This window comes from Phoenix dactylifera, chromosome 11, assembly GCF_051530095.1.
Source record: "Phoenix dactylifera cultivar Ajwa chromosome 11, Ajwa_hap1_PhDact_Kaust_v1.1, whole genome shotgun sequence".
NCBI classification, from domain to species: Eukaryota; Viridiplantae; Streptophyta; class Magnoliopsida; order Arecales; family Arecaceae; genus Phoenix; species Phoenix dactylifera.
Window position 1 is genome coordinate 30,164,121 of NC_143200.1, and position 27,475 is coordinate 30,191,595.

Below are 27,475 nucleotides of genomic sequence, written 5' to 3' on the forward strand. Positions count from 1 at the left end.
CCTATCGGCACCGAGAACGCGCCTCGCATAAGAGATGTCCTTCCAAGCTGCCCGTAACTCTGCCCCGGCAACGATCAGACCCGAGGTACGCCGGCCTCCGGCTGCAATCAACCTGCCAAAATGGTCTCTGATCACAAATTTCACACCTTCCAAGACTTCATCCACCGACATACCACCATCAAAATTTTCTTCTTCTAAGTTTCTTCACTCCCTCAACGAGGCACTGGTCCTAACTCCCCCAAGCCCTCAAGTGCCTCTGCTCCCTTATATTTCGCCCCCACTACAATGAGTGAACACCCTCGAGCCCTTCGGCTATCTCCATCACTTTCTTAACATCATTCAAAATGATGAGATTCCCGACGACATTGACCTCTCTGTCGTTTTTAAGATAATCTGCTTGAGATATTAAGTGTGCCCTAATACATGTGAGGCCATCCACATTATCGTTGTATGATTTGATGCAGAAAAGGAAGGATTACATTATTTGTGGACCCATAGTTGAGAGTATCCTTAGTAGAATAGTCATGCAGCGGCCCTAGTTAGCTTAAAAAGTGACTATGGTTAATTGGGGCCGTGGAAGGCTACAAGAGGATCATTTTATAGTTTAGATAGACATTCTAAATTATTTATAAATGGTGATAAGGGAAGTTTATATATGATTTTATAAAATATTGTGTATGATTTGCAAAACATCTGTTATCCGTTAAATTTCAACTTATGAAATTCAAACTCGAATGCTTTAGGTTTGCAAATTTGAGTAGAAGCTCGAACTTTACTTTGTATCAAGGAAAGTCAAATAAAAGCAAGGATACGCTGCTTACAAGTCCTTGATCTAGGAACTTTGCATATGGTTGGAATAAGTCGCCAATTTGGATTCAGGACATCTTTACTTTTATTATTTTAAAGTATGTTAATACTTTTTGAAAAAATAAGTATCTAGAAACATCATTTAGCTAGGCAGCATTCCTATCAAAAATTCAAAATATGCTTTTTATATAAAAAAATTGATTGTTAGTGTTTCTTATTAAAACTGCTTCGTGACCTTTGAATATGATTCTCCCACAGTACTACCATACGTAGATTGCAGGCGACATAGAAGTGGACCTTTCATATCTCTATTTCAACAGCAAATTGGAAAAGATCATAGCTCCAAATCTGCCCTCCTGACTTTGGAATATCTCTCTCATAGCTTTTTAATGGTTGATCAAGTTTTAATCAAGCACGACATTATAAATAAAGTTGACGGTACCTTGAGCGAAAGTGCTAATCATTGAAATCAACATCTATCTATTTATCTATCTTTCTCTTTATATATATACATATATACACACACACACACATATATATATATATATATATATATATGCGCGCGCGCAGCAAAATTTCTGGCCATGGAATCATTTGGTATAGTGATCTAGGTTTCGAGTCTAAACTCTGCTGAATTTATTTAAAATTTAATTTTTTCTATATCTAACGGCAGCTCATAATCAGCTCAAATCTAATACAATAATAAATGAGGAAAGAGCGAATTTGGACAAGTTATGTGTGTGTGTATATATATATATATATATATATATATATATATATATATATATATATATATATATATATATATATATATATATATATATATATATATATATATATATATCGACCTCTTGATCTATGTGCCAATTATCTATCTCGCACAGTAGGCTCGATGGCCAATGATACTTATTTGTGGTTCAGAGCTTATCAGCCTATTACATTCTGAGGCATGTTTTAAAAAATAATAAACACTAGCTAGTGTGAATAGCGTAGAAGTGCTTTATCCCGATGCAATCTAATCGTCATCAAATCGCACATGGCATGTCGTTTAGCCGATGCAGGTTCAATGGTGGCAATCGGGTCGGGTCGGACATAAACGGATCGGGCCAGATGTTAAACGGGTCAGAAAAGTATAAATCTGAACCCGACCTGTTTATTAAACAGGTCGGAAAGTACAAACCCGAACCCGACCTGTTTATTAAACAGGTAACCCGGCCCGATCCGTTTAACCTGTTTAATAAACAGATCGATTAAACATTTAAACAGGTCGGGTTTCCTTCTCTGACCCGTTTAACCAAATAGAGAGAGAGAGAGAGAGAGAGATGGGAGGCCATGAGGGTGGGTTGGTCATCCTGTCATCGATCTCGGCCGCCGGTGGGGTTGCTTCTGGCGAGAGAGAGAGAGAGAGAGGTGGGGGGTTCGACGGAGAGAGATAGAGAGAGGTGGGGGTTCGACGGAGAGGTGGGACTGTGGTCTGTGGGAGGGTTCGACGGAGAGAGAGAGAGAGGTGGTACTGTGGTCTGTGCCTCTGTGGGAGGGTTCGACGGAGAGACTGTGGTCTGTGCCTCTGTGGGAGGGTTCGACGAGAGAGAGAGAGGTGGGATTGTGGGAGGGTTCGACGGAGAGAGAGAGAGAGGTGCCTGCTTCGATCGATAGGCCACCCCTACTCAGGGCTTGAGGATGAGGGGGATGGAGTGATAGACTGGTGGTGGTGGCGCCGGAGGAGGGTTTGGTGGTAGGGTTTATGGGGTGGGGGGAGGATAGAGGGAGTGAGGCATACCGATTGAGAGGGCGCCTCTGAAATCAGCGGCGACGAGGTCGGGGACGGCGATCCTTGGATCTTAGCGGAGAGGGTGAGGCCGAGATCGATGACAGCGGAGATGGAAAGATCGAGTTCGGCAAAGCAGTGATTCGAGAGCAAGGTTCGCCGCCGCCGCCACCGCCGCTGGAGCCATGGCCTTCTTTCCCATCTCTTCCTCTCTCCACTCCCTTGACGTGCGGTCCCTGATCTTCCGAGGATCTGAGCAAGGCGGCGACTCTGTGAGGGTCTTGAGGGAAGACGGGAGGGAAGACGGCGGACAAGAGAGGAAGAGGGAAGCCTGAATCGGTGAAATACTGAAATCCCTATTCCCTGAATCCCTGATCGAGTGATCAATTCGTGCCCTCGCGAGCTCGTGGTGAAATCGAGCCGAGGGCCATGCGGGCGTGCGGCAGAAAGTTGGGCCACCCTGAGCCTTTGTCTCCTGGCCCTTATCTACCAGCCCAACAGATTATACGGGTTATACGGGTTAAACGGGTCGGACGTCTAAAACCCGTATCCGACCCAATTAATAAATAGGTTAAACGGGTCAACCTGTTTATGACCCGAATCTGTTTAGGCCAAACCCAAACCTGTTTATGGCGGGTCGAACATGGATCGGGTTGGCAGGTCGGATCATATTTTACCACCCCTAAGGTTCATCCATCCGGTCCATAGTCTTCGACCGGATGCAATTACGGCATGATTTGTTTCGCCGTGTATTCCATGTGCCAAACTTAAGTACTGCCACGACTGGAGCTGGGTTCGCTAAATGGGGGCTCCCATGTGATACGAAATCAAGTGCACGAACGGTTTGTCTCGTTCATCTTGATCTGGATCGACAGTACCTTCCCATGTACACGGCATGTAGTTGGCAGAGATCGCCCAAGCCGATGTCTCCCTGCCACGTGTCCAGTAGTCGGTTGCCTAACTGCTCACGAAGGTCTAAATGACGAAACCGGACGTCTTCGCCCCAAAACCGATTTCCACGTACCTTAAATCTTGAGGGCATTCCAGTAATTACATCTGAAAGCCGCGACGGTGGTTCTGGAGAGATCGAGAGTGCCGCGGAAGCGTCTTCGCCAACCCCCTTTTCTCCTTCCCACACTTATTTCACCCATCACTACCAAGCTCTCAACGACGGACCAATCGAGAGAGAGAGAGAGAGAGAGAGAGAGAGAGAGGAGTAAACCCGACGGAGAGGCGAGCAGGGGGAGAGGAATTGTTGGAGAAGCGGAGGTGGAAACCCTAGGGAGTTGGTTTTGGTGAAAAGGGGGTTTGGGGTTTTGGGATTTCTCGTATAATTTTGGTGTTCTGGTGGCCGACTCGGAGGAGAATTTGTGACTGGCGGCTGGGGTTAGGGTTTGTGGGTTGGTTGGGAGATGGCGGGATTTTTGCCGGGGAAGATGAAGAGGAAGGATCTGGAGGAAGTGTACGGCGACTTCTCGGAGTTCTCCCTGTCGTCGCCGGCTAGAAAGATCAGGAGACTGGTAAGAGAGCCTTTTCTTCGTGGAAATTCAATAGTAGCTCCTCTTTTTATGAAATTTTTACCAGATTCCCCCCTAACAATTCAGTCTCTCTACAAAATAAGTGGAATTTTTGCCATGATTTTTCCATCTTTATGCTCAATTTCGGGGGGTCCTGCCTTTTCCTGTTTTTTTAAACAATTTAAGAATTTTGGTTGCTTGTTGGATGAAAATAATTGATCATTGGAGACTTTGGTCGTTCGAGGGGTGGAAAAAGTTGATTTGGGAGGCGTAGGTTACGAACTCAAGAGGAAAACTTAAGTTTGGCCGTAAGCCATTTAATAAGCGATAATCTTGAATCCACGATTGTTCTTCCCCCCCCTCTCCCCTCTTTTGTTCCCTATTTGTAAAATCTGATCGTTCTTTTCTATTTCAAGGAACAGCAACTTTAATCTCAAGCAAGGATTCATTTCTGGGTGTGTCGTTGTTCATATTTTTGTTTCTTCGGGGTTGTTACGCAAATTTGGGAGTAGAGAAGTAAATTCATGCTGGGCAGTTATTAGGTGGTTTTTTTTATCCCTGTTTGTTTGTCCTGTTCATAGATGGCCAGCTATTAGCTGGTCTGTTGTTCATTTATTTATTTTTTCTTTCCTTCCTTTGCCAAGGATGCGGAGCTACCTCCGATTATGGAAGAGGAAGACTCAGCAGTTCCAGTGGTGTTCGAATTCGAACAGCAGCAGCTGCCGAGGGATCTAATGAGTGGTAGCAGTAGTATGCCCGAATCAGGATCCACTATGACCGATGCTGTGCCAGTTCCTGCTTTGAATGAGGAGAGATCTCTTGTTCTGTACAAGCCTGTGGACGCCCAGCTCCTCTGGTCACCTGCTCAATCAAATGTTTCGTTCAGAGTGAGCTCGGACCTGATCCATGGTCTAAAGAGTAAGTACTCACAATATCCTCTCTTGAATTCTCTCTTTCTTTCCTTCTGGATGGAAAATTATTATTATTTTTTTAACCCTAGGTCTGTATATTGAATTCTCATTGTTAAATTCTGAGCCATGCCGCATCTAAGATGGGTTCAGGTTATTGCTCCTGTACCCTTCAAACCTCTACCATGTGGTGTGGAACAAGTAGTTATTTTCAAAAAGATTTCCAAAAGAGCAGCTTTTTTTTCTCATTTCTTCAATCATGAGTAAAAATAACAGGATAGAATTGAAGCCGTGATCAAACATTGTAGAAATTAGTAGATTTATTTATATATTTTATATTTTCTTATACTTTCCTTCGGACTTTTCTTTAATTGGTGAGTCCAACCTGTGAAATTTTTAATAATGAAGTTAAAGAGTGTAGGATTCGAACTTAGGACCTCTGCACTGATATCATGTTGAAATCACCACTTGTCCTAAAAGCTTAAGCTTATAGGATGACGTAGATTTATTTATATATTTTATATTTTTTGATTTATTTATATAAATATTTTTGTATCTTGTTCTATAATTCAGATAAGTAAGAAGCAAAAATAATTTTATATTAAATTATATTTTGATTGCATTCGCTTATGGTTGGTATCATGATGAATGCATGCATGCGCATAATCTACACCTGCATAATTGGATTGGATTTTAGGATAAGTGGTGATTACAACAAACATTGACCATCTACGTCTGCAGCTTTGATTTTGTTGGTGTGGCGGCTCTAACTGTGACCTTCACGCTTTCTCCAGATCAAGCTTTCCAGTCAGGTAACCAGATGCGAGTAGAAGACAAATCAGCTGTATCAAGTAACTGCTTAGCGGTGGTTCCCTGGGTGCCGAACAAGGGCTCTGTGGTCGCTACTGGTTCCGGAGACCCTATTGAAGTGCAGAGCAAGGTATCGCAGGAGCCAATGGAGGCTGAACAAATTGAGAGCGTGTCTATGGAAGTAGAAGAAGAGAGAGACCAAGCAGAGCAAGCAAGTATCGACGGAGGAGCGGGTGGTGAAGGATTCCATCAGTGGCAGCAGCACTGCATGACTCCACAGCTTCCACCCAACCCATCGACTCCTGTGATGTGGTCTTGGTGATGGCCAGAGCAGAGTGCATGACCCTTGCCTTTTTGGAAATGGGCATTCCAGTTTTGCACTGGGAATCAGAGATAACTGATGGTATCCTGATTGCTTTTCTTGCTCCCCTTCCGACATCTGGTGACATGTTCCAGCAGGAGAACTGAAGGATTAGTTTAGTAGTCCGAGGAATCAATGAGAGAAGGTCCTTTTGTACGTGCACGTAGCTTCTGTTGTAGAATGGAATATTCTCTTTTAGGTTATTCCTCGTCTCTTGAAAACATATATCACCCGGTTCATGCTAGCAGGAGCGCATGGTTTTCATCAGGTTTGTGCTTGGGAAAGTTGATGCTTATCTGATGATGAAGTGAATTGCATTGTTTATAATGTTCATTGCACATTATAAACATGCAAATTTTTCTTAAGGAAAATCGTGGTGTGTTTCTTGGAAGCATTTCTTTTACTTGACGTGCATGCATTCCTAAATCTCGCTTTTGCCTTGGATATATTATAAATAATATATATACATATTTTATGTAGTGAGTAACACATTTTTTTTCCAAGAAAAAGGATCTGGTGGGAGATTCAACCATGTTCTATTCTCTGATGAAAGAAATACTCTTTAAATTTTGTGATTCTTCTATATTTTTGATTCGAAAAGGAAAAAAGTTACAATATAAAATGTATATGAAGGATTAACCGAGTAAATCAGAATTTTATATTTAATTCTGGTATTGATGATTTTTTCTTTTTATGTTAAGAGTGAAGTTCCATTCTGTTTTACTTCAAATGATTAAGAGAACAATAGCAATTAGATTAAAAAATGAGGCCAAGACGGTTTATGAACTAGAAATTTACAACATGGAATATGTAGAGCGGTTTCAAACATAAAAATACTACGAGCATTATGTGAAAAGACTAAATAACGAAATATGTGCTGTTTCTAAAGTCCTATGGATGTAGCTATTCTACAAAATTCCTATAACAATTTGTAATTTAAAAGTAATAAAATATTTAACATCTGTATACTAAAGTTTATGGATCGACGAAAAGTCAATGAAATATAATTGTAAAAAAAATGAAAAAGAAAAATAAATAGAGAGAAACAAGAAAATACCTCTTTACTGTATTTTATGCTAGAGGTGCCCGGAGTTCTCTTTATGGAAAAATTATTAGGTGGATCAGATTTAGTGGGCCATAAAAATTTACTGAACGTGATTCATATAAAAATTTCTCCTTTCTTTAAATTTATTCTCTATCCATATCTCTCTTGCTCTGTTCTCTTTTTCTTGAAGCATTTTCTTTATTGCTTACCAAAGAAAAAGGTTTTCCAAAAACAAATGGGAAGGCATGCATGTCTATGTGGTTGCTTGGTGAATACACCAGGAAAGAACAAGAGAAAATTCAGATTAAGATGAATAGAAAGATATACTTTTTTCCTATCTACAACTTGTAGATCTAATGCAGCCAACTTATCAAGGAAAGACATCGAAATCATGCAATCATTGATTCATATTCTTTCTATAACTATTTCTTTGAATTTATGAGATTTTAAATTGACGAGTATATATAACATGAGCTGAGGGGGGCATGTAAAACAATTGAAGAGGGAGGCTAGGTGCATACAAAGTAATTAGAAGTTGAAGGGAACCCTCTATGTACGGTATAAATGGAATTCTCGATACAGGTAGGGGAGTAATTGCGCTCCCTGCGACATTTAGATTTGCTGCTCAGTACAACTTGCGAGATTTATACTATATATACATAGAGAAGCAGTTGATTATGAAATTGCCTAATCAGTATTTTATGGGTTTAACTATTTTTTTGTGCGCACATAATGGGAGCTTCACACATTTTCATTTTCATTTTCCTTTTGCCCTCTTCTGTATCTACTTGTACAACCGAGTTTAGAGAGACAGTACAAACATTCTTATTCTAGTTATTTGTTCTACTCCTTTTGTTTTATAGTGATGATTTCTGTCTGGGAAGATGTATCACTAGCTCGCTTTGACAATGTATTTTCATTTCCCACGATTCATATATATATTATTTTGTTATTTTCTGTGCCATGTAGGCTTGGAATTTTCTACTCTCAATATTATTTGGTGTTGCCTCAAATAGTTAGGGAAGGACTAACATTTTCTCTCATTACAATCAAATGCATAATATGGTATAAACGGACGCGCTGAATAAAATGATGCGGGTTTTCCTTGGATGAACGCTTTACGTTATAAAGTAGTTCAAATGGTACAGCTTTGTATAAACAATATAAGACCTCTTTAGGCCATTCCTCAGTTTAGTAGCCTCACAGCATAATTTCCGATCATATTAAAATTGCTGTGTCATTTGTTTAATCTTCTCAAGGCAACGTGCTCGCAAAAATATGTATAAACAAAAATCATGCGCTTATTTCTTCACAATACCAATTAAGCATTTTAGGTTTCTCTTTAATTCAATCCCATTATATGTGAGCAGCCTTATCAACCCTATTCAAAATTGAATGGGATTCTTTTCAAATAGCCATGCATGCTAAATCTAATTATCTTTTTACTCTTGAGAAAAAATATATATATAAGGGTCATTCTTGCTGACCTTGATGCGTAGTGGAGAAAACTGGAATTTAAATTTTCAATGACATTGTCATCTTGTAATATTTATTAACATGGATGATAAAAAAGAGAAGCAAAAAAAAAAGGATAATGACATACTAGAGTTAAGACCATACTGGTGAAGACATTATTGATGCTACAGTTGAGAAATCAAAAACCACATCTATCTCTATTGGTGTTGCAGTAGCTACTACTACGAGCACTACCTTAGTTCAAGGAAAGTAAGCATCCAACCATGGGTTGTTGTGGTCTATGTAGGGTTGCACAACTTCATTTCCGCAGATCGTTAGATCATGTGGGTTCATAATTTCAGTGAACCAGTCTTGCCTTTGAAGTTCCTCCATGGCGACCTCCAAGGGTGTTTTTTCCTTGATATTTGATGGCCCTTCCACTTTCTTCTTCTCCTCTTTCACCCCCTCCACCATCTTTGATGCCATCTCCCCCTTTGAATGCTCTATCCTCTCATGCACTTTATTTACCTTCATCTCAATGAGCCATGCAAGGCTTGTCATATCTTCAATGGACACAGTGTGTAAGCTCTTCCCTGCTAAGCCTTGGTACATCAAAAGGGTTGTCTCGAGCTCTCTGTTCTCTCTATCTTGCTTCCTGAGTTGCTCTTGTAGCTTCATGATCCTTTGGCGCATGAAGCCTTCTTGGTTCATCATCTTTTTACTCTGCTCCATCTCGGGCATCTTCTTTAGCCTCGCAAGCACGCGCATAGCATCTGGCGCCGATGGCCATACCTCTGGTTGGGGTTCATTTGGCCCATAGACAATCAAGCACGCTTTGACATCGCATAAAGTGCTCAATTCGCTTACCTTCTTCATCAAACCCTTCTTTCTCTTCTTCAATGTAGCTCTCCTAGCTGAATCATTGACGATCCACTCAAGCTTCACCTTCTTACGAGCCATGAATATGAAGGGAGGTCAAAACTTGGCTAAGCAAGGAGGAACGAGGCAACATCCAGCCACTCACCTTGCTTTTATACTAATATACACAGGAGGAGAGCATTGTTTGGATATACGTGAGAGATTCGGACACTTAAGTGTGGAATGATGGATTTGATAGCATTTTATTATGATTTTGATGATTCAATTTTTATGCTCAGGCAAGAAATCAGGGGTAGTGATTTGGAGATTATTAATTCATTAAGATAGACTGGAACATTTGACATATGACAACCAATTTGGCTTTAACAATGAACATACTATAGATGTTTCTGGGTTGCCCATGGCTGTATGCATTTACTTTTAGCCGTGTGATGACTGATAATTTATGAATGTTTTGACATTGTAAGCCAACTAAGTCTCTGTAATAAATAATCGCCATTTGAGATTTGCTAATTCTTCTCTTCTTCTTCTTCTTTCTTCTTTTTTTATTTTTTATTTTTTAGGAGGAGGGGTGATGTTCCTTTTGCCTTTCCAACCTCGTCTAAGCTTGAAAATTGAAAGGGGGGCGTCATATCGCTTCCATGTTTGTTCTTTTGAAGTTTCATATGGATCTCATTGTAAAGAACTTATCAAGTGTTCAATCTTGATATAAAATTTATTTTGTTTTCGTTCCCTATCAAAAGGCATCTATCTACCTTCATGTTGCAACCTTGGTTATGTATTTTTTTTCTTTCAAACTATTGTTCAATTTGACTGATTCAAGAAAATGTCAAAATTGCGAGGATCAATGGATGTAAATTGTGGCATTGCCCACAATAAAAAAAATATATTAAATTTTGCAAAACCACTATCTATCACCTTAGTCGGTAATTGATATCTTTGTTTTATTATTATAGATTTTTGTAGCTTGTTCAATGACATATAATAATCTAATATTAGATGATTTGCATCTAGAGAAGATCAACAATGATAATTTTTTTTAATAATAATAGCTGGAAACATTGATGTCATGATCATGGCACATATAGAATAAATTTATATTCTTTCCTTTGTTTTAGAAAAGAATCAACAATCTAATCAATGTCACATCTTACATTGAATTATTTCCAATTTTTCTTTTTTATTTTTTTCCAAAATGAAGAATACGGTCTCCATTTCTATTCCACTTGAAAAAAGTTTGCATTAAATTCACTTCCTTCATTGACATTGTCTTAATTATTGGCTAGCTATATACATGTCTACTCTATCTCAATCACAAGAGGAAAATATAGACATACATGCACACTAATACTTCTACGAATTTGGTTATTTTTATATTTATCTTTAGTTTTATTAGTATTCATTCTATAATTTATCCAAACCATTTCAAATTAATAAGATGACCATGCATGCATAAAAACTAATTTAACAAACTATGCGGCTTCATCCTTAGTGTGGATAATATAAAAAACCAACAAGATATGCAATACATAAATAAAAAAAAAATAGATAAAAAATATGAGCGATTTTTTTGTGTTTCATTATAGATATTTTATTGTTGTTTTTCTCTTTGTTATGGTAGAAAAGTATAAGATATCAAAAGCCCTAGTTTAGTTGGAAATGATCTTGTCTTGCATTCTAATAATCAATATATATATATATATATATATATATATATATATATATATATATATATATATATATATATATATATATATATATATATATATATATATATATATATATATATATATATATATATATATATATATATATATATATATATATATATATATATATATATATATATATATATATATATATTGGAGAGTGCCAAATTTTGCATACTTTTTTGGTCGTTTTCTTGCACAATATATGCTCTGTATGAAGTGATGTATAATTTTAGTTAGATCGGTGACCCACTTGATTTCATTTTCTTTTTAAAGCACTGCTAGTTCACCAAGGAGAGAACCAATATTTGATTTATAATAAAAATAAGTTTTTTTGTTTATTATATTTTTTATTTTTTTATATTATATATAATTTTTTTCTTTATTATTGTTAGAAACATGTCTACTGTAATTGCAAACAGCCTTTTTTTTTTTTTTTGATAGCCTTCCGCTCTAAAGAACCATAATCGTTACTTATCTAGTTAAATTTAATCAAAAATAATAATATTACTTTATTCTTGATCACTCTCAACTTGGTTCGCACCTCGCAAGCTAGATGAACCCCTCTTCTCCGGTCACCTAAGCTGACCCCTGCTTAGCCGGCGACGGCCCCGCCCTCCAAGGCGGCTCCACGTCGTCGCCGCGATAATGTCGGAGCATCTCGGCGACGAGGCCTTCGGCCAGTCCTTCTGCTACGTCCGTCCGGACCTCCCCTGTCCCGCTTTAGTTCCTCCAAGGTCCACACTTCTAAGAAGACCGCCACCTTCAGCTACATCGATCTCCGGCGCCGCAGCTGGTGCCAACCCCGCTCTCCACCGCCCTCGTTCTCCTCCGTCGATAAAGGTCGCTGGTGAAAATCTTTGACATGTTTTCGTATTTTAAGGAAACCACTATAGATATCTCTCCAGGTCCTCCTCGTTCCGGCGAGCTCGCCGACGGTTACCGGTGGCCATTCCCAGCGCCAACTCGTTCCCAGTGTTGAGACTCGATGATGAACAAACTCCCATCTTTCCGTTTCTCCGCTGATGCTTTTGTGAGAAAGATGTCAGTTTAGGATGTGCTCTGTATTGGACTCAGCTTTGGATTTCTTCGCAAGTGGACAAGCTAGCGAGCGAGAACCATCACAAGATCGGCTCTGCGGGGAGCAAGCAGAAGTCAGAAGAAAGTGATGGCAATGTTTCAGTCTTTGCTGTTTTTCTGGGGCAAAAAGCGGGCCTTTTTGGGGTTGGGGCTTGATCTGGAGGTAGGGGTTTGGAGGTCGGTGGGACCAGCGATACGGCTTGGGAATGAAGACCATAGTCCGCCATGGCTGAGGCTTCTTCTAAAGACAATCTTCTGCATTCGGTACGAGGTTCATTGTGATTCCAGCGGGAGGGAATGCGATTTGTACTGCTTGGATGGGCTCGGGTTGCATCTTTCGGGGAAAGAATGCGCGCAATGACCGCTTTGGGATCTGCGCAGCGGACGGTAGACCGAGGTTGGAGTGCTTTGGAAGCTGTGCAATATTCGATCCAACGGTTGACCGTCACGAGAGAAGAGGAACATTCTTTCGCGAAATATGCAACTCGAACCCTGCCTGGATTGCATGTTTTATCAGCGGTATAATGGCAGACACCTGGAAATGTCGTACGACCGGGGCATCCTGCCTACGGTCTCCATCACCGTCCGTTTGTTAAAAAAGTGATTCCACGTGTCGAGATCGTGGATTCTGGCCAGCGTCCGGTCACCGTCGGGGCGCCCCCTTCTATCTTGTTTCTCGTCTAGCGACCGCCCGAGGTTTTCCGACTCAGCTATCCATTCCGCAACACCAGACACGCTTTCCATACAACGTGTCAGTTCGCGTAACCTGGGCCCCACGCCTACACTCCAAATAAGTAGGATTTGCGCCTTCAGACCGGCGGTACCGGCCGTTTCCGTCGTCATCCAGAGAACGATAAATGCGGAGGTGGATAGAACCATCCCCCCCCCCCCCCCCCCCCCCCAAGATAGAGAAGCAAGGCGGAGCACCGGAACACCTCCGTATCCTCCGATAGAGGAGGGGGTAAAGAACTTAAGATAGAGGAGGGCAGAGAGGGAGAGATCGCTCCTCTCCCCTCAGAGGATCTCTGATACTTTGGATCGCCGGTCCGCCTGTCCATTTGTCCGCCGGCGCTTTCTGCTTCGAAATCGGCGCGAGAATCGATCGCGGCGGTGCGTGCGATTTTCACGTCCTTTTGCATTATTTCTTGCATTTATCTCATAATCTGCGATCAGGTGGGTTGTTGGGGGGTTTTGGTTCCTGCGTGGTGCGTCGTGTTGGTTTTTGCGGTGGAGTGTGGACTTCTTGAGGAAGATTTGATCTTCCCTTTATCTGCCTCATGGAATTAGGTCTTATTTTGGTCCGTCGAAGAATATTCTTGCCGGATCTAGTTGCTTTTGGGATTTATATGCAGCTAAAAGTTTATAGTTTTCTCCTTTTTCCTAGGTTATCTGTTCATTTATTTTTCTGATTTCTTTTTTTCGTCGATGAAGGGAACTCATTTGTCATCTAAAAGGAAACAGTGCAATCTCAGTAGTTTCACCTTATTTCTTATAAATAGGTTTGACGTTTTAATCGTTGTGCTTTTGTGTTTTAATGTGGCTGATGACGGGACAACAGTCTTGATTGCGATTTGTGAGTAAAGACAGCATCTTTGATCATCCAGCGGTGCTTTTCAATATTTTTTTTTTATATAATTTCTTCTTGCTGTGGATATTTGTCCATTTTCAGCCGCTGCGTTCAGTATTCCTTTAATTGTCTATATGAATTGTGCTGCTTGCAATAATCTAAGTATTAAAAAATATTACAAAGGGCGTTAAACTTTAGAGCTTAAGCAGTCATAGTGCTAGATAAGGAAAACATATAGAAGATCATGAATTATATTGGGCAAGTAATGGGAAGAATTTATATGGTATGGGTATTTCTTATGAAGATCATCATGCGCTCAAGTGAGTGAAGCTTGAACCTCTTGGGGAAATGGAGTCCTGATGATGCGTTTGAGATACATTGCTTCATGGAAGGTGTACTCTCGATATGTGAATGATTGTCTGTCACAAACTAGCCTGCAAAAATATGAAGTAAAGCTTGTCGGCATGTATGTGGTCATTGATGGGGATTTCTGCTTAATGCTTGCAGAAATTCAAAGACTATTAGGAACTGGAATTGCAATAAGTGTATGGCTACAGTACTAATAACACCCTCTGTACAAGACTGGAGAAAGGTTAGATTGTATTGCAGCTAGATTTGATTACCAACATCTGGCAGGATGTCTGAGACAAAGTTCTAGGGGTCCAGAAATGGGTATGTAGAAAGTGCAATGGTTCTTTTGAGTCTCTATAGGGCTAGTGCCACATGTTAAATTGTTTTGTACCAATCAACCTAGCGTTCCACTGATCCTAGCAAAATTGGATGACACTTATTCATTCCAGCAGATTTGATATTCATCAACTTATCTGTGTTGTGAGCTGAGAAGCTGAGACAAACGAGAGGAAATGGAGGAATGGTGAGACCCTGTTGTTATAGTTCAGAGTGGCTTAGGGAATGAAGGTGAGAATGCAGTTCAGGAACAGCAAAGTTAGCAATCTGGACTATTAAAATGTCTGCCTATGAAGGTGTAATTCCTAAAATCTTCCAGCAATCAATCCATTCCAATGAAATCCCAAGCAACAACCTGACTTTTGTTTTAGACTGTTTTTCAGTTTCAAAAACATACTCTTGCAAAAAACATTAGTTGGGGACTGAATATTTTTATTGCTCGCAGAGATTTCTCCAACTAGTGCCTCTGTAATCTTATAACTTTTGATAACAGGTTTCAGGAGAATTAAGTTCAGATGCAGTCAAATCCAGAAGATGCTCTCCATAAGCCTAAGAAAGAATATTCGCCATTGCCTTCAAATCAGATAGTGCTTTACAACCCTGATGCAGGTGATTCAGGTCAGGATGCTCTTGAGGTTACTGATTACATAGAGAATCATACTTCATCAGTCCAAAATTTTATAGCACCAAATTCTTCTAGCCGAGTTCTGCCGACTGTTGGGGCATTCACTGTCCAATGTGCTTCATGTTTTAAATGGAGGCTTATTCCAACAAAAGCGAAGTATGAAGAAATTCGTGAAACTATCTTGCAAGAACCTTTTGTATGTGAACGAGCTCGTGAGTGGCGGCCTGATATATCATGTAAAGATCCAACAGATATATCTCAGGATGGTAGTAGACTCTGGGCAATTGATAAACCTAACATTGCTCAACCACCTCGTGGCTGGGAAAGGTTGCTTAGAATCAGAGGTGAAGGAAGCACTAAATTTGCAGATGTGTATGTCCTTCCTCTTGCACCTTCTTTATCTTTCAGAATTAATTGGCTAGTCCTCGTTAAAGAATCACCTGTTATTTTGAACTGAAAATATATACTCTATACTCATTTAAAGATACTTCTGCTGTCATCACCATATAAAAAACTTTCCCACAAGAGATAATTGTAATTTGCCAATGGCATTTGCAAACATAAAATATGCAAAGCTTATGATCCACATAGCTAGAAGTAGGAAAGCCTTTCACTAATTTGCAATATTTTTGAAAAATGTGGTTACACGAACTTTCATCTCTTTTGCTATATCTTGAAGTAACATTGTTTTATCAAAAATATAATTGCTATTTTATAGCTTTGCTATACACACGCTTTTTTCCCCTTATCAATTTAAGGCTAGGTATAATCTTCTTTTTTCCTTTTTTTTATAATAATGGAAGTCTAGATCTCCAAACAAATTTGTCTTTTACTTTCATATTTGCCAGTTATGTCATGAGGTTATTAAGCTGAACTTTGCTCTGTTGATATCTGGTGCGTTAAGATCATGCGACACAGTTTCTTGATTTTCATTTGTCATTATCAGACAACTCAAGCAACACATTATATTAGAAAAAAAAGACCAACCTACTGCATCACATACATTGGAGCAAACTGTTTTAAGTAGTCAAATATTTAAGCAAACATTTTGATGTGCTGCAACATATAAGTGGAAGTTCACACGGATATCGAATCAAAGTGCATTGCCTGCAGCCTAATGAACATTGATGGCACAAATAAATAACATTTTGTAACCTTGTCATTCTGGCTATGACTTAAAGAGTCATACATGTATCTCATTAGTCGTTTAAGATGTTTATGCTTGGAACAATGTGGTGAATCACTAGTTCGTGGCAGATGAATTTGGTCTTCTATAGGTTCCTGTGTTCTATGAACTATGTGAGAATTAATGCAAATGGAAGTGTACCTTGCATGCATGCTTCTCAATAAGTTTGATTCTTATTTTGTGCACTTAACATATGCTATGATATTCTTTATTGCATCACATAAATGATATAGATAATTCTAGTTGAAATCATTTCCTTAGTGTAAGCTATATTGCATTTAATACAGGCCGGTCTCTAAAGGCATTTGGGCCCCTAGAAGAAAATTAATATTTTATCAGTTTATGAGATTTCTTGCACTTAATGCAGGCTAGCCTCTAAGGCCCTATTTGGATGCTAGAGTTTCTTATCTGTCAATAAGATATGTTTTAATCTATCTATAGCCAAACAAAGAGGAGTTTGAGGAGAAGTTATGTAACGGGAAGGGAATATTTAATTTGATCCTAAATAGTCCTCATGAGAAAAATCATCTCTCAAATGAAACTCATAATCCTAATGTTTCAAGGATTGTGGCATGAGGATGGCTTTGATCTTAGTACTTTCTCCTTTCCAACCATTTCTCCCTTTCTGACTTTAAAAACTAATTAGGCCTTGTCCAACGAATAATGTAGCCTACCATCCAAACATGCCCTAAAGGTGTTTGGGCCCCCAGAGAAAAACTAGGACATCTAGCATCATAACTCTTTGTCCATTAATTCTCTGTCCTTTTATTTTCTATTTGAAATTGAATCTTTGGGCATTTTTATTTTTGCATATAAAAAAGCTAGCCATTTAGTAAAAGATTCCAATGGTGATTTTACTTGTTAGCTACTCATTACTAGCAGTTAGGTAAGCTAGTGTTCGAGTATTAGTGGATCAGCCCGGTTCAAGGTAAATATGTGCCGCTCTCTTGCTCTCTTGATTAGTCCAAGTTTTTGTTTATTACAAGGAACTTTTTGGCCTAGCCAAAATGAGTATCTGGCAGTTTTCGTAATGCTATGTGTTGCTGAGGATGCAGGGAATGCCGATGCAGACCACCTCTGTGAACTTGCAAGGCAACAAGCAAGGGTCAGAGAGCTCGTTGGATTGGCTCCGGCTAGGCCCTCTGATACTTAAGGCCTTGTTGGAGGTAGAGCTGTTGGAAGTAGAGCTGTCTGAAGTAGAGCTTTTATAAAAAGCTGTTTGCTATTTAGTAACTATATTTCTAAAGTGCTATGGTACTTTAACATGTGTTTGGTAAACAAACTGAGAAAGTACTTTTATATGATAAAATTATCATAAAGGACATTGCATAGTATTATACAACAGAGCATAATAAAACATAACATATATTAATACATAATAAACGATATAGTATAATATTACTATAATGTAAAATAATATAATATGACATTGTATAGCATAGCATAATATGACATTCTTGGCTAGTGCTCTTGGGGAAGGAAAAGAGTGGTTCCGTGGATCTTCGGCTGCTTCAGGAAGCAATAGATAGATGTGAATGATGGATCGATAGGGACGTTATTACCCATGGGCTTTTCCATAATATGCTCTTTATCTTTGCTTTTCAGTTCAGGATAGATGTTAAGAAAGAGGTGAATCAGCATGTGAAAAGCATCAATGAAGGAGAGTCTGAAGCTTCTTGTTCAAAATGGAGTGCTAGATTCAATTTCATAGCCAAAAAAGGTGTGTGTGTTTTGGGGGGGGGGGGGGGGAGAGCAGGGGCTGAACTCTTCTTGTGTTCGATTGTTGCATTCGCCGAGGAAGCCAAGAGGATAACTGAGAAGGGGGGCGAGGGTTGGATATACTAGGAAAAAGAGGGCAGTCCTCGACACTTCATCTTGACCACACATTGTGAACCGTTTTCACATCGCCTTTCGCTATCAATGCTTTCATCTTCTTCTATTGGACTCTCTGGAAAAAGAGGGGACCAAAAGCTTGGTTCGAACGCACTTGATCTTGATCCTCATCCTCAGAGACAAAAGAGAAAGCATAGGTATATATATAATGAAGTGGTGGGATTAAGGGAGACACCTGGTCCTAGGATGCATTCAGTTTCCTGAATCCCTCTAGACGAGGCTGTCTCGGGCCAATTGATTGGGATGGTTGTGTCTTGCAACTTGGATACCCTAGCATCTTGGATTCCATTTTTTAAGTTCTTCTCTTCATTCTTGTTGTTAATGATCATCCCAGTCCATCTTGTATTGTCCTCGTACTGTCCCGACCTAGCTGTAGGTTGGAGCAGGCCCTAGTATCAAGATTTAAACCTTTATGAAGATTTACATATTAGTAATTTGGGTTACATTTAATAAATCTTGGAGTGAAATTATAAAATCACTTTAAGGCTATCTTTCTCTAAGACCACAACCATCCCAAATCTATATAAGTCCAGCATCCATCAGGTTGCCCTCTCTTAATTTTAGACCTTAATCTCCACTGACTGGAGGGTTGAGGGCGAGAAACAAGGAAAACACGGAAACCTAGAGCTTAGGCTATTTTGTTTGTGATAATTTGATTAGAATGCTATTTTACTAATTTTATTAATGTCGCAGGATTTTTAACTGCGAGTGCTTACCTGGCTGTCTAGGTGTTCTGCCGCTATTTAGGGGTCTGACTACCTTGGCATTTTGATAAGTTTGCAAATGAGCTCATGTTCAAAACCATCTAAACGAGAATTAATAAAATTTATTGTTCATAATGGATGCTTTCCAATTACTTCCAAGGTAGATGTTTTGTGACAACATTCTCACATGTTTTTCTATTAAATTTTGAACATCAATGAGAATCCATAGTAGCTGTTTATCTATTTTTATGATCTCGTTCATCAAGTTATAAAGTAAAAAATCTGTCAACTATAATACTTTATGCACAGGGAAGCATGTCGACCCATATTCATTTCTTGTTTTGCTAGGCATGTGGACCCATCCTCGTAGTTTTTTGTAGTACGTGGGCAGCAAGATACAATGTGAGATAGATGGACTGATGGAGTTGTCCTTATCATTTCATTGGATTAGAAGTTCTCGATGTATGGTTATGGACAGAACTCAAGAAGATTTTTGAAGTGATCAATTAGTCTTGTGAAGCTGAAAGCTCATGTTAGGAAGGACAAAGGCAGGCTGGTCCCAAAACATATGATGGAAGATCGCATGATGACATATGGTGTAATTATGTAGAAGAATATGTGATACAAGTAAGACTTGTGCCAAGTTATTTTTAGATTGATATATCTAATATGGAATAACGTATCAACAGTCATTCCTATGCAAGTTAGCACTGCCGGGGTATGCCTTCCATGTCATGTGCTATCTGAATTTGATTTTTATTGACATGGAAAGCTAAGTGACAAAGTTGAAAGCTATGCCAAATACATTAGGAAAACCTATAATTTTAGCATGTTATCATTTTTCATTATACTCTTGTAATGCATAGGCTCGTCTAAACACACACATAAAAAAATTATCTCCTCCATATTGCAGCTCAGGTCAAAAGATGAGCTATAAAACACAACTTACATTATACTTCAAAACAAGTATAGGGAGCTATAATTTTGATGTAAAAACTTAATTATAATGATTTTGAATGCTATCAAGGGAACATGGGATGAGAGTTGGGACTTAATGTAATTATAGCGAGGCCATAAATATGGAGCTTCAGAGTCAGCCGCATCCATCCAGATACCAGGTGAAATTTGATCTCATGAAAACAAATGAGTTCTGTAAGATCCTTCAGTGGGTACAGCAATATGTGGGGAAGGACCGTGAGATTTTCCAGTTGTAATGCTTTAGGTTCAGAAGCTCGGTGATATATTGGATACCTGGAATCATCATTTCCTTGGGGCAACATTGTGAGAACTTGCATGGAGAAGGCATGCAACAGGGCATCTCTCTGAGAAATGATTTTTAACGAAGTCTCCTTTTGTCATTTCAGCTATTTACTTGGATTGTTTATATTTGTTTTTGAGGTGAATCCACCTTGTGGCACATATATGCACCAGCATGATGCCAGATGGTTCACATAAGCAATTGTATTTGTTTAATGCCATAATGGTTCTATTGTCATGTTGACAATGGTTCACTAATTTATATATGCAGTACATTGTAAAGCTTTTCTGAATCCATCATAATTGTTGGAGCATTTGCTTTCAAGGAGGGGATGCTTGGAGACAATTCTGTTTTACGCTTTTGTTCTTCTCTCTCTCTCTCTCTCTCTCTCTCTCTCTCTCTCTCTCTCTCTCTCTCTCTCTCGCTTCTGTTATTGCCTGCTTAAAATTTTACTATCTGGTCTATATTAGAAAACCAAGATCTTCCCAGATCGCAGACAACTTTTACAGGGGTTCTAGTTTGATATATCGTTGCTTTGGTTTACACCATCTAGATGCTTAACAACAATTCCTTTTTTTTTCTTTTCATTTTGTGCTTGTGCGAAAGATTATGCTCTCATAGTCTCACTTGGTGCTTAAGTGAAATCATTTCCTTTTTTAACTGTGAGGTGGCATGTGTTGTTCATGTTCTCTTTGTTTGTTGGACTTGTATTAGATTCTACCATTAAAGTGATAGAGGTTTTTGATTGGTGGAGGGGGGTTCTTAAGAATTTATGGATTTATCCTGCTTTTAGCAAAAGAGGCGGGGGTGGTTGCTGTTATTAGATTAAATAATGTGGCATGGGCAAAATTAGAGCATTGTCCAGGATTTTCCTAGTTCGTTAGCTTCCCTTTTAGGACTTTAATATAATGTCATTAAATTTAACTTTAAGTCCTAGAAGGGAAGGTATAGAACTAGGAAAATCCTGGACGATGCTCTAATGTTGGCATTAGCCAGGATTATGTTGCAACCATGTTTTCAGAACTATCTGGGACTGTTGGAGTGAAGTTTTTTTTCCGGATTAGCAGAAGCAAATGTTCTTAAATGTTTTTTTTCCTCCCCAGAAGAAAACTTGCTGTTACTTTTATTATGATAGCTTCTGGAGAATTTCTATTTACAAACCTTTATCTCTTTAGCCAATATTCTTTGCTTTTTTGGTCTTTCTATTAATATGCCACATATTAAAAATAATTCTGCTTATGCATGAGTCAGTTGACACCCTACGAAAACTTTATCTATTGCCAATGCCAAGGCCAGTATGGAATGCAGTTTTAATTTCTGTATGCAATATTGGTAATTTAATTTGGAATATTGTGTTAATAATGACTAATATTTTTCCAGGTATTATATTTCTCCAACTGGGAAGAAACTTCGGTCGATGGTCGAGGTTGAAAAGTATGACTGAAAATTCTTGCGCTTATGCCTTACAAAATGTTTCAAGATTGTTAATCATGCCTTCCTATTCCTGATTCTTTATATTCTGACTTTTATTTGGATTAATATGCGTCCTGTTTGTTTGGTCTGTGAACATTTTGAGCATGCTATTGCACGTGCAGGTATTTGAACGAACACCCAGAGGATGGTGTCAATAAATCTCAGTTTTCGTTTCAGATCCCTAAACCTCTGCAAGATAATTATGTGAGAAAACGTTCTTCACGTGTAACAAGTCCTTGTGATGGTGCTGGCCTGGGATCGACAAGGCCTCTTGGACCAGAAGAAGGTATGTGATTATAGTGAAAGTTACTTAGTGTTCTTTCAGAGCCCTATCAACTGCAAAATTGTCCTGCAAGCTCTCTGTGCTATTGGTCTTCTTGGTAATGAATAAATTCTTATGCCAACTTTGGGGCTGTTCAACCTAAGAATTCCCCTGATTGTGTGGTATCTGTTTTGTAAGATGTAGTTGTTTATCTTAAAGAAATGTCACTGTGATTTTGATGTGAGCTGAAAGGGTGAGGGGAGAGAATGACAACTATAACCTGCTGGCATGTAATCTTTTTGCAGCTATTTGGAAAGCACCTTATGGTTTACGAATTCTTCAAGCAATCCATTCATTGAATCTGCAGATAAAATATCATGAGAACCAGCTCTAGTATATCACTCATGAAATTGTGATATATACTGCAACCTTATTTTGGGATCTTCTGTTAGCTAGTTCTTACAATTTGTGTTATTCATGTTTTTTAGTTAAAGTCTCATCAAATTTCACATGTATTCTCATGATATTTCTGATATTTATGTAATCCCTCCAATACATTTACCTGGATACTGTCAGATTTTTATCATTTCCCATATTGAGAGATTGTGATTTTCTTGCTAACTGATTGGATATCGACCTCAAAACTGTTGTGCTAACTATGCTAATACTATGCGTGGTTGTTCCCGGTGCAGTGAATCCCCTTTCCTGGGCAGCTCCCCCTATTAAGAGGGAGCTTGAGAGTGGTGGACTGGGTTCACCGATTCCTTATCGTGGGGCGCCTGGTTTCCCTCCTATCGAACCTGCACCATCACCTCCAGCAAAGAAGAAAGCAACCGAGAGTTCATCCAGACATAGTTACAATAGTTCTGCATATATTCAGCCAAAGATCAAGTTAGAAGATGCTTAACAATCCAGAAATGCTTCTTCCTATGAGCTGTAGTGTGCTGTCTACTCTGCCTTGGTGCTGTGGTTGTGATGCTATTTGTTTTCTTTTTCCTCTAGTGTAGCAAAGGGAATGATAGGTACAAACATACAGGGCAAGAAGGGCATACCTTTTTGTTAGCTTGGTTGTGGAATGCTCAAAGTTTTGGTACAGAGGGATACCAACATTCATGATTCTCTGAATATGAATGATTTTACAGCAGTTTAATTTAATTAACTTTTCGCAGTTTCTAAGGTGCTTGTTTGTTGGGTGCCTGGATGGTGACTTTGATGCTTAATGTTTTTTGAGAGAACCGGGCATTCTCTCACCTGAGATTAGAGGTAGTACATCATGAACCGCAGAACATGGATTAAAAGAAACGCTATATCAAGTATTTTGCATCGAGGAGCACCTTGATAATGATGGCCTGACATCCGCTCGTCATCTGATTACAGATTGTTCTTTTTTAATTGACGTGATTTGTACACTTGTTCTTTTTTAATTTAATGCTTTTGAGAGTAAGAACTGAAATACAAGGGCTGTTCGAGGTGTTAAAAGTCTTCTGCCTGTGTGTCTCAGAGGGTGAGAGATGTTGACTTTTGTAGCCATGCGCGAATGGAGGTTTCGATGCTACAAAATTGGATATGATGTTGACTTTGTATCTCTTACCATCTCAGCTGAAAAATCATGCAAATCAGAGGCAGTAGGACATCTTTGAATGGCCTTTTTTTATTTATAAGAAGCCAATTTTTCGTGATGCTGAAAGCTAACTGCTGCCACTCAGGTATGGTATATTCTCTTTTCCATTGATCAAAGAAAATATATTTTTTATAGAAAAAATAAAGTAAAAAAGTATGATGTACTGCATGTTGTGCAACTAATTTTTTGCAAGAATAGACCAATATTTTAAACTCAAATCATAAACGTAAACGGTAAACCTCATTGGTGGGTGTGCAACACTTGAATAGCTAGAAATGAAGCTGTTAGTAGTTAAACCAGTCCAGAATCTTTGAATGGCTGGTATGACACAGGTTTGCGGCATGCCGACTGATATATTGCGTGTTTTTTGTTTTTTAAGAGGCTGCTATTGTGGAAACATATCCTTACTTTAAAACGATCAGAGCAATCATGTTCTTGCTCCAGCAAAAAACTCTAATCATAATGGACCATTCTCAAGATTTTTTTTTTCCCTTTTGAGAAAGGAGAAATTGGGAGCAAGAGTTCCAGAATCTTTTAAACCATGCAGTATGGTATAAAATTAGTGGTGTGTTAGAGATCCATGAGTGTGCAGGTGGAAGAAACCTACCCAAGTGGAAGCCTCTAAATTATTCGTTTCGATTAGTTTTCTCCCGACTCCATGCCCTTTCTCTTTGTAGCTTCGACCATGCTCGTCCTTGATTCCTTGGGCAAATATTTTGTGCTAGTCTTCGAACACCACCCCTCTCTAAGGAGAAGAAAAAAACCTCAGCTTAATTTACTTACAGACATCCAAAAATAAAGGGGAAAAAAGGTATTTCTGAAGAAGATATGGTGGTGATTGCCATTTAACTACAGAGAACAAAGAAGAGGTGCCATCGATCGTGCAGGGACAGATCTAGGATTTTGTCCTTGAAAACCAACATATCATAATAACAATATACAATAATTAAAAACATTTAAATTTTTAATCAATAAAATTAATGGATGCAAATTTATTTAATTGCATCTAACATTCTTTTATAAAGTAAAAGTCATCAATCTCATCATATTGCAATCAATCATCAGAAATTGGGAGGGATAGTTAATTTTAAGTTCCAATAAATTATGTAAAACTTTAATTTAAGGAAAAAAATCTAGAGAATTAATTGTTTGCAGATACTATTAAAAGCTCTATTTGAGGATATCTCATTAAGAACAATTACATTCACTAATACAATGAAATTAGTAATATACGGCTCATATATAAAACTATTTGTGTAAATCTATTCAATGATTCCAATCTGTTCTCCAATAGATATATATGGTATAAAGATATATTAATTATCATTAAAAAAAATTGTAAAAAAGGCAAAATTGCACCTACTTGGTGACAGATTGCAAGACAAGGCGAGCAATAAAGCATACGATTTTCGAACAACCGACCTCTCTCTATGATGCGATTGGGGGTCACTGTCTTTTTGTTTTTTTACTTTCCTAGCCCTTCCCTTTATATCTCTTGATCTCTCTAGCTCGTGGGTTTAGCTTCCACGGAACAGATGCAGGAGAACATTATATACCCCTTTTTCCTATGCTAAAAGAGGCAACTGGCAGGAAAAATTCTAGAAGGTTTTTTTTTTTTAGAGATACAGGATGCTTGATTAATATGTAACAGCTATATCAAGAGGATTTTTAAGAGCCACAAATTAATATAATTTAATTTAAAATCATTTGGAGAACATTTTTAGAAATTTCGGGTTCCAAATGGAAGTGAAATCCAATCGGTCTCGTGTCGTAAGGGGTCATGCTCCGGGAAGGGCATGGGCAATGCGCAAGAGAGAGGCAGGCGCTAGAGAAAAAAAATATGGAGTGGGCTTCTATCTCTCTAGTGCACTTCTTAAAAGATAAAATACAAAAGTCGAGTATCTTTTTTTTAGCATATGCTTTTTATCAATATATACTATATAACTAGGCGATACATGCCAAATAAATTAGTCAACTAATAAGTTAATACATGTTTTTAGATAAATTGATGTATTGTTTTTAGAAAATAATATTCATCAGTATGTAGTATATAGCTAGTGAGCAAATTAATATGGAGTTTTTAAACATCATATCTATCAGTACAAATTATATAACCATTTGATACAACTTTTCAGTTTCTTAATACATACCATAAGCTTCTTTGAAACACATACAACAATGATTCAGTACACCTCTTTAGATAAATCAATACACAGTTTTCAGGACATACTGTTCATAATTTTCTAGTTTTGCCTAACATAAGAAATTATATATATACAATTTTTTAGTTTCCATAAACTCTTAGGTACAAAGATTTTAGAAAATAGAGAGAGTTTAGAGAAGAAGAAAGAAATTTAGAAAAGCTGAGAAAGACATTACACAAGGAAGAGATGGCTTGACAAGCAAAAAGATGGATGGAAAGATTTGATGAGAAAAAAAATAACATCGTGTGCAATTTTCTTTTCTTCCCTATTTTTTTTAATCACGTGGCAATAACTTTGTTAGTAAGAGAAATTCCTTACTTTTAGATTTATTCTTTAAGATGGACACTAGAGAAAAAAAAAAAAAAAACGAAGCCATCCCATATTTCCTTCTCTTGTGCCTACCCCATATGGCTGTAACATCAAATGAAAATCTATAGAAATTGAAGAAGACTTAACACTCCGATTTTGGTTTACAATGTGGAAATAAGGGTCAGAGGGCGTTATGAACCTGGTTAACAAGAGTCCTCTTTTAATCGGAACAATTATAACAGATGATAACCATGATTTATTGTAGAATTTGGAACAAGAATTCCCAAAGGAGCCAAGACTGGAGGCTTTGAACTCTCCAGAATGGATCTCCGTTGATGCCAGGCAGAATTATGGGAGAATCGTTGATAATATTAGCACAACAATAATTGGATAAATATTTAAAATTATCCGTTTTCTATTTTTCTCAGATAAAGATTTGAAATTATCCATTATTTATTTTTCTCAAGTTTTGTTTTTTTCACAAATATCAGTTAGGGACTGCAGAGAAATATTAACTAAGGTAATTTCTGGATAAGGATTTAGAATTATTTATTATTTCATTTTAATAATTTACAAATATTTTTTAATAATATATTTATTAAAATCTGATTTAGATACCTCCCTTTCATTCCATATTTTTTTTTTGGTGTGCTCATCTTTTATTAGAAACGGAAGATTCGGAATGGCGGGGTGGGGGCGGAAGAAGGCATGACGCGCACGTAAATCTGGAGATATAGAAGTCGGTCTTGGATGACGTGCCATCGGCGTGGATGGATAGAAGTATTAATAAAGAGTGCCGCCTGGGGCCCCGGATGCTAACTTGGTCACCGCGGTTACCCGCCTTGCGCTGGGATTTCTCCCATAAATTTGGGAGACTATTTTCTGCTTTATTTCCTCTTTCTTCCTCTTCGCTTGTTTTAAGTTTCCAATCTCATCCTCTGCAAGGGTTTTAGGGTTTTTCTGGGAACCTTTCGTCTTTATACTTCTTGCGAAATAGATCGTAACGAGACATAGATCGTAGCGAGCAATGAGGATTCCCTGTGGAGATGAAGGGGTCTCCGCTTGTCGGAAGCACCTCGTGTTCGCCTACTACGTCACCGGCCATGGATTCGGCCACGCAACCCGCGTCGTTGAGGTGCACCGATCGCAGTTCCTTTCTTATACTTTCTCCCATCCTTCCTTTTCCCTTTCGTTATCTTTTCCCTCTTCCAAGAATTTAGACTGGCATTTTCTGTTTCTTTATTTTTCCCCTATTTCAAGAATTTATCTATCGTGTTATTTTCTTTTATTTAAGACTTAGTCTCTGGGTTTTCACAGGCGAGTCTAGTCTCTCGGTTCTTTATGTAT

The 27,475-nt window shown here is 38.5% G+C and overlaps 4 protein-coding genes across 6 annotated transcripts in view; 3 read left to right on the forward strand and 1 right to left on the reverse strand.

Moving 5' to 3' along the window:
- The first annotated feature begins 3,633 nt into the window (after positions 1-3,633).
- LOC103715535 (uncharacterized) lies at positions 3,634-6,562 on the forward strand. Its single transcript, XM_017844801.5, has 3 exons — positions 3,634-4,095; positions 4,737-5,010; positions 5,795-6,562. Exons 1-3 carry the CDS (start codon positions 3,988-3,990, stop codon positions 6,130-6,132), a joined length of 720 nt encoding a protein of 239 aa, XP_017700290.2. The 5' UTR covers positions 3,634-3,987; the 3' UTR covers positions 6,133-6,562.
- Positions 6,563-8,932: 2,370 nt separating this feature from the next.
- LOC103715559 (agamous-like MADS-box protein AGL80) lies at positions 8,933-9,631 on the reverse strand. The gene has a single exon (XM_089926363.1). It carries the CDS (start codon positions 9,629-9,631, stop codon positions 8,933-8,935), a length of 699 nt encoding a protein of 232 aa, XP_089782489.1.
- A 3,524-nt stretch (positions 9,632-13,155) lies between these two features.
- On the forward strand, positions 13,156-23,170 carry LOC103715541 (methyl-CpG-binding domain-containing protein 2-like). Its single transcript, XM_008803208.5, has 5 exons — positions 13,156-13,449; positions 15,087-15,590; positions 21,640-21,693; positions 21,855-22,018; positions 22,687-23,170. The coding sequence occupies exons 2-5, from the start codon at positions 15,109-15,111 to the stop codon at positions 22,899-22,901; spliced, it is 915 nt and encodes a 304-aa protein (XP_008801430.2). The 5' UTR covers positions 13,156-13,449; positions 15,087-15,108; the 3' UTR covers positions 22,902-23,170.
- Positions 23,171-26,773: 3,603 nt separating this feature from the next.
- LOC103715542 (L-arabinokinase-like) overlaps positions 26,774-27,475 on the forward strand; it is a 42,868-nt gene continuing 42,166 nt past the window's right edge. Inside the window, exon 1 of one of the 3 annotated variants that reach the window (XM_008803209.5) lies at positions 26,774-27,263. In XM_008803209.5, the coding sequence (XP_008801431.3) occupies positions 27,156-27,263 (108 nt within the window). In that variant the 5' untranslated portion in view covers positions 26,774-27,155. The remainder of the gene's footprint in view (positions 27,264-27,475) is intronic. The other 2 variants (XM_088707845.2, XR_015971583.2) reach the window with 2 other exon arrangements.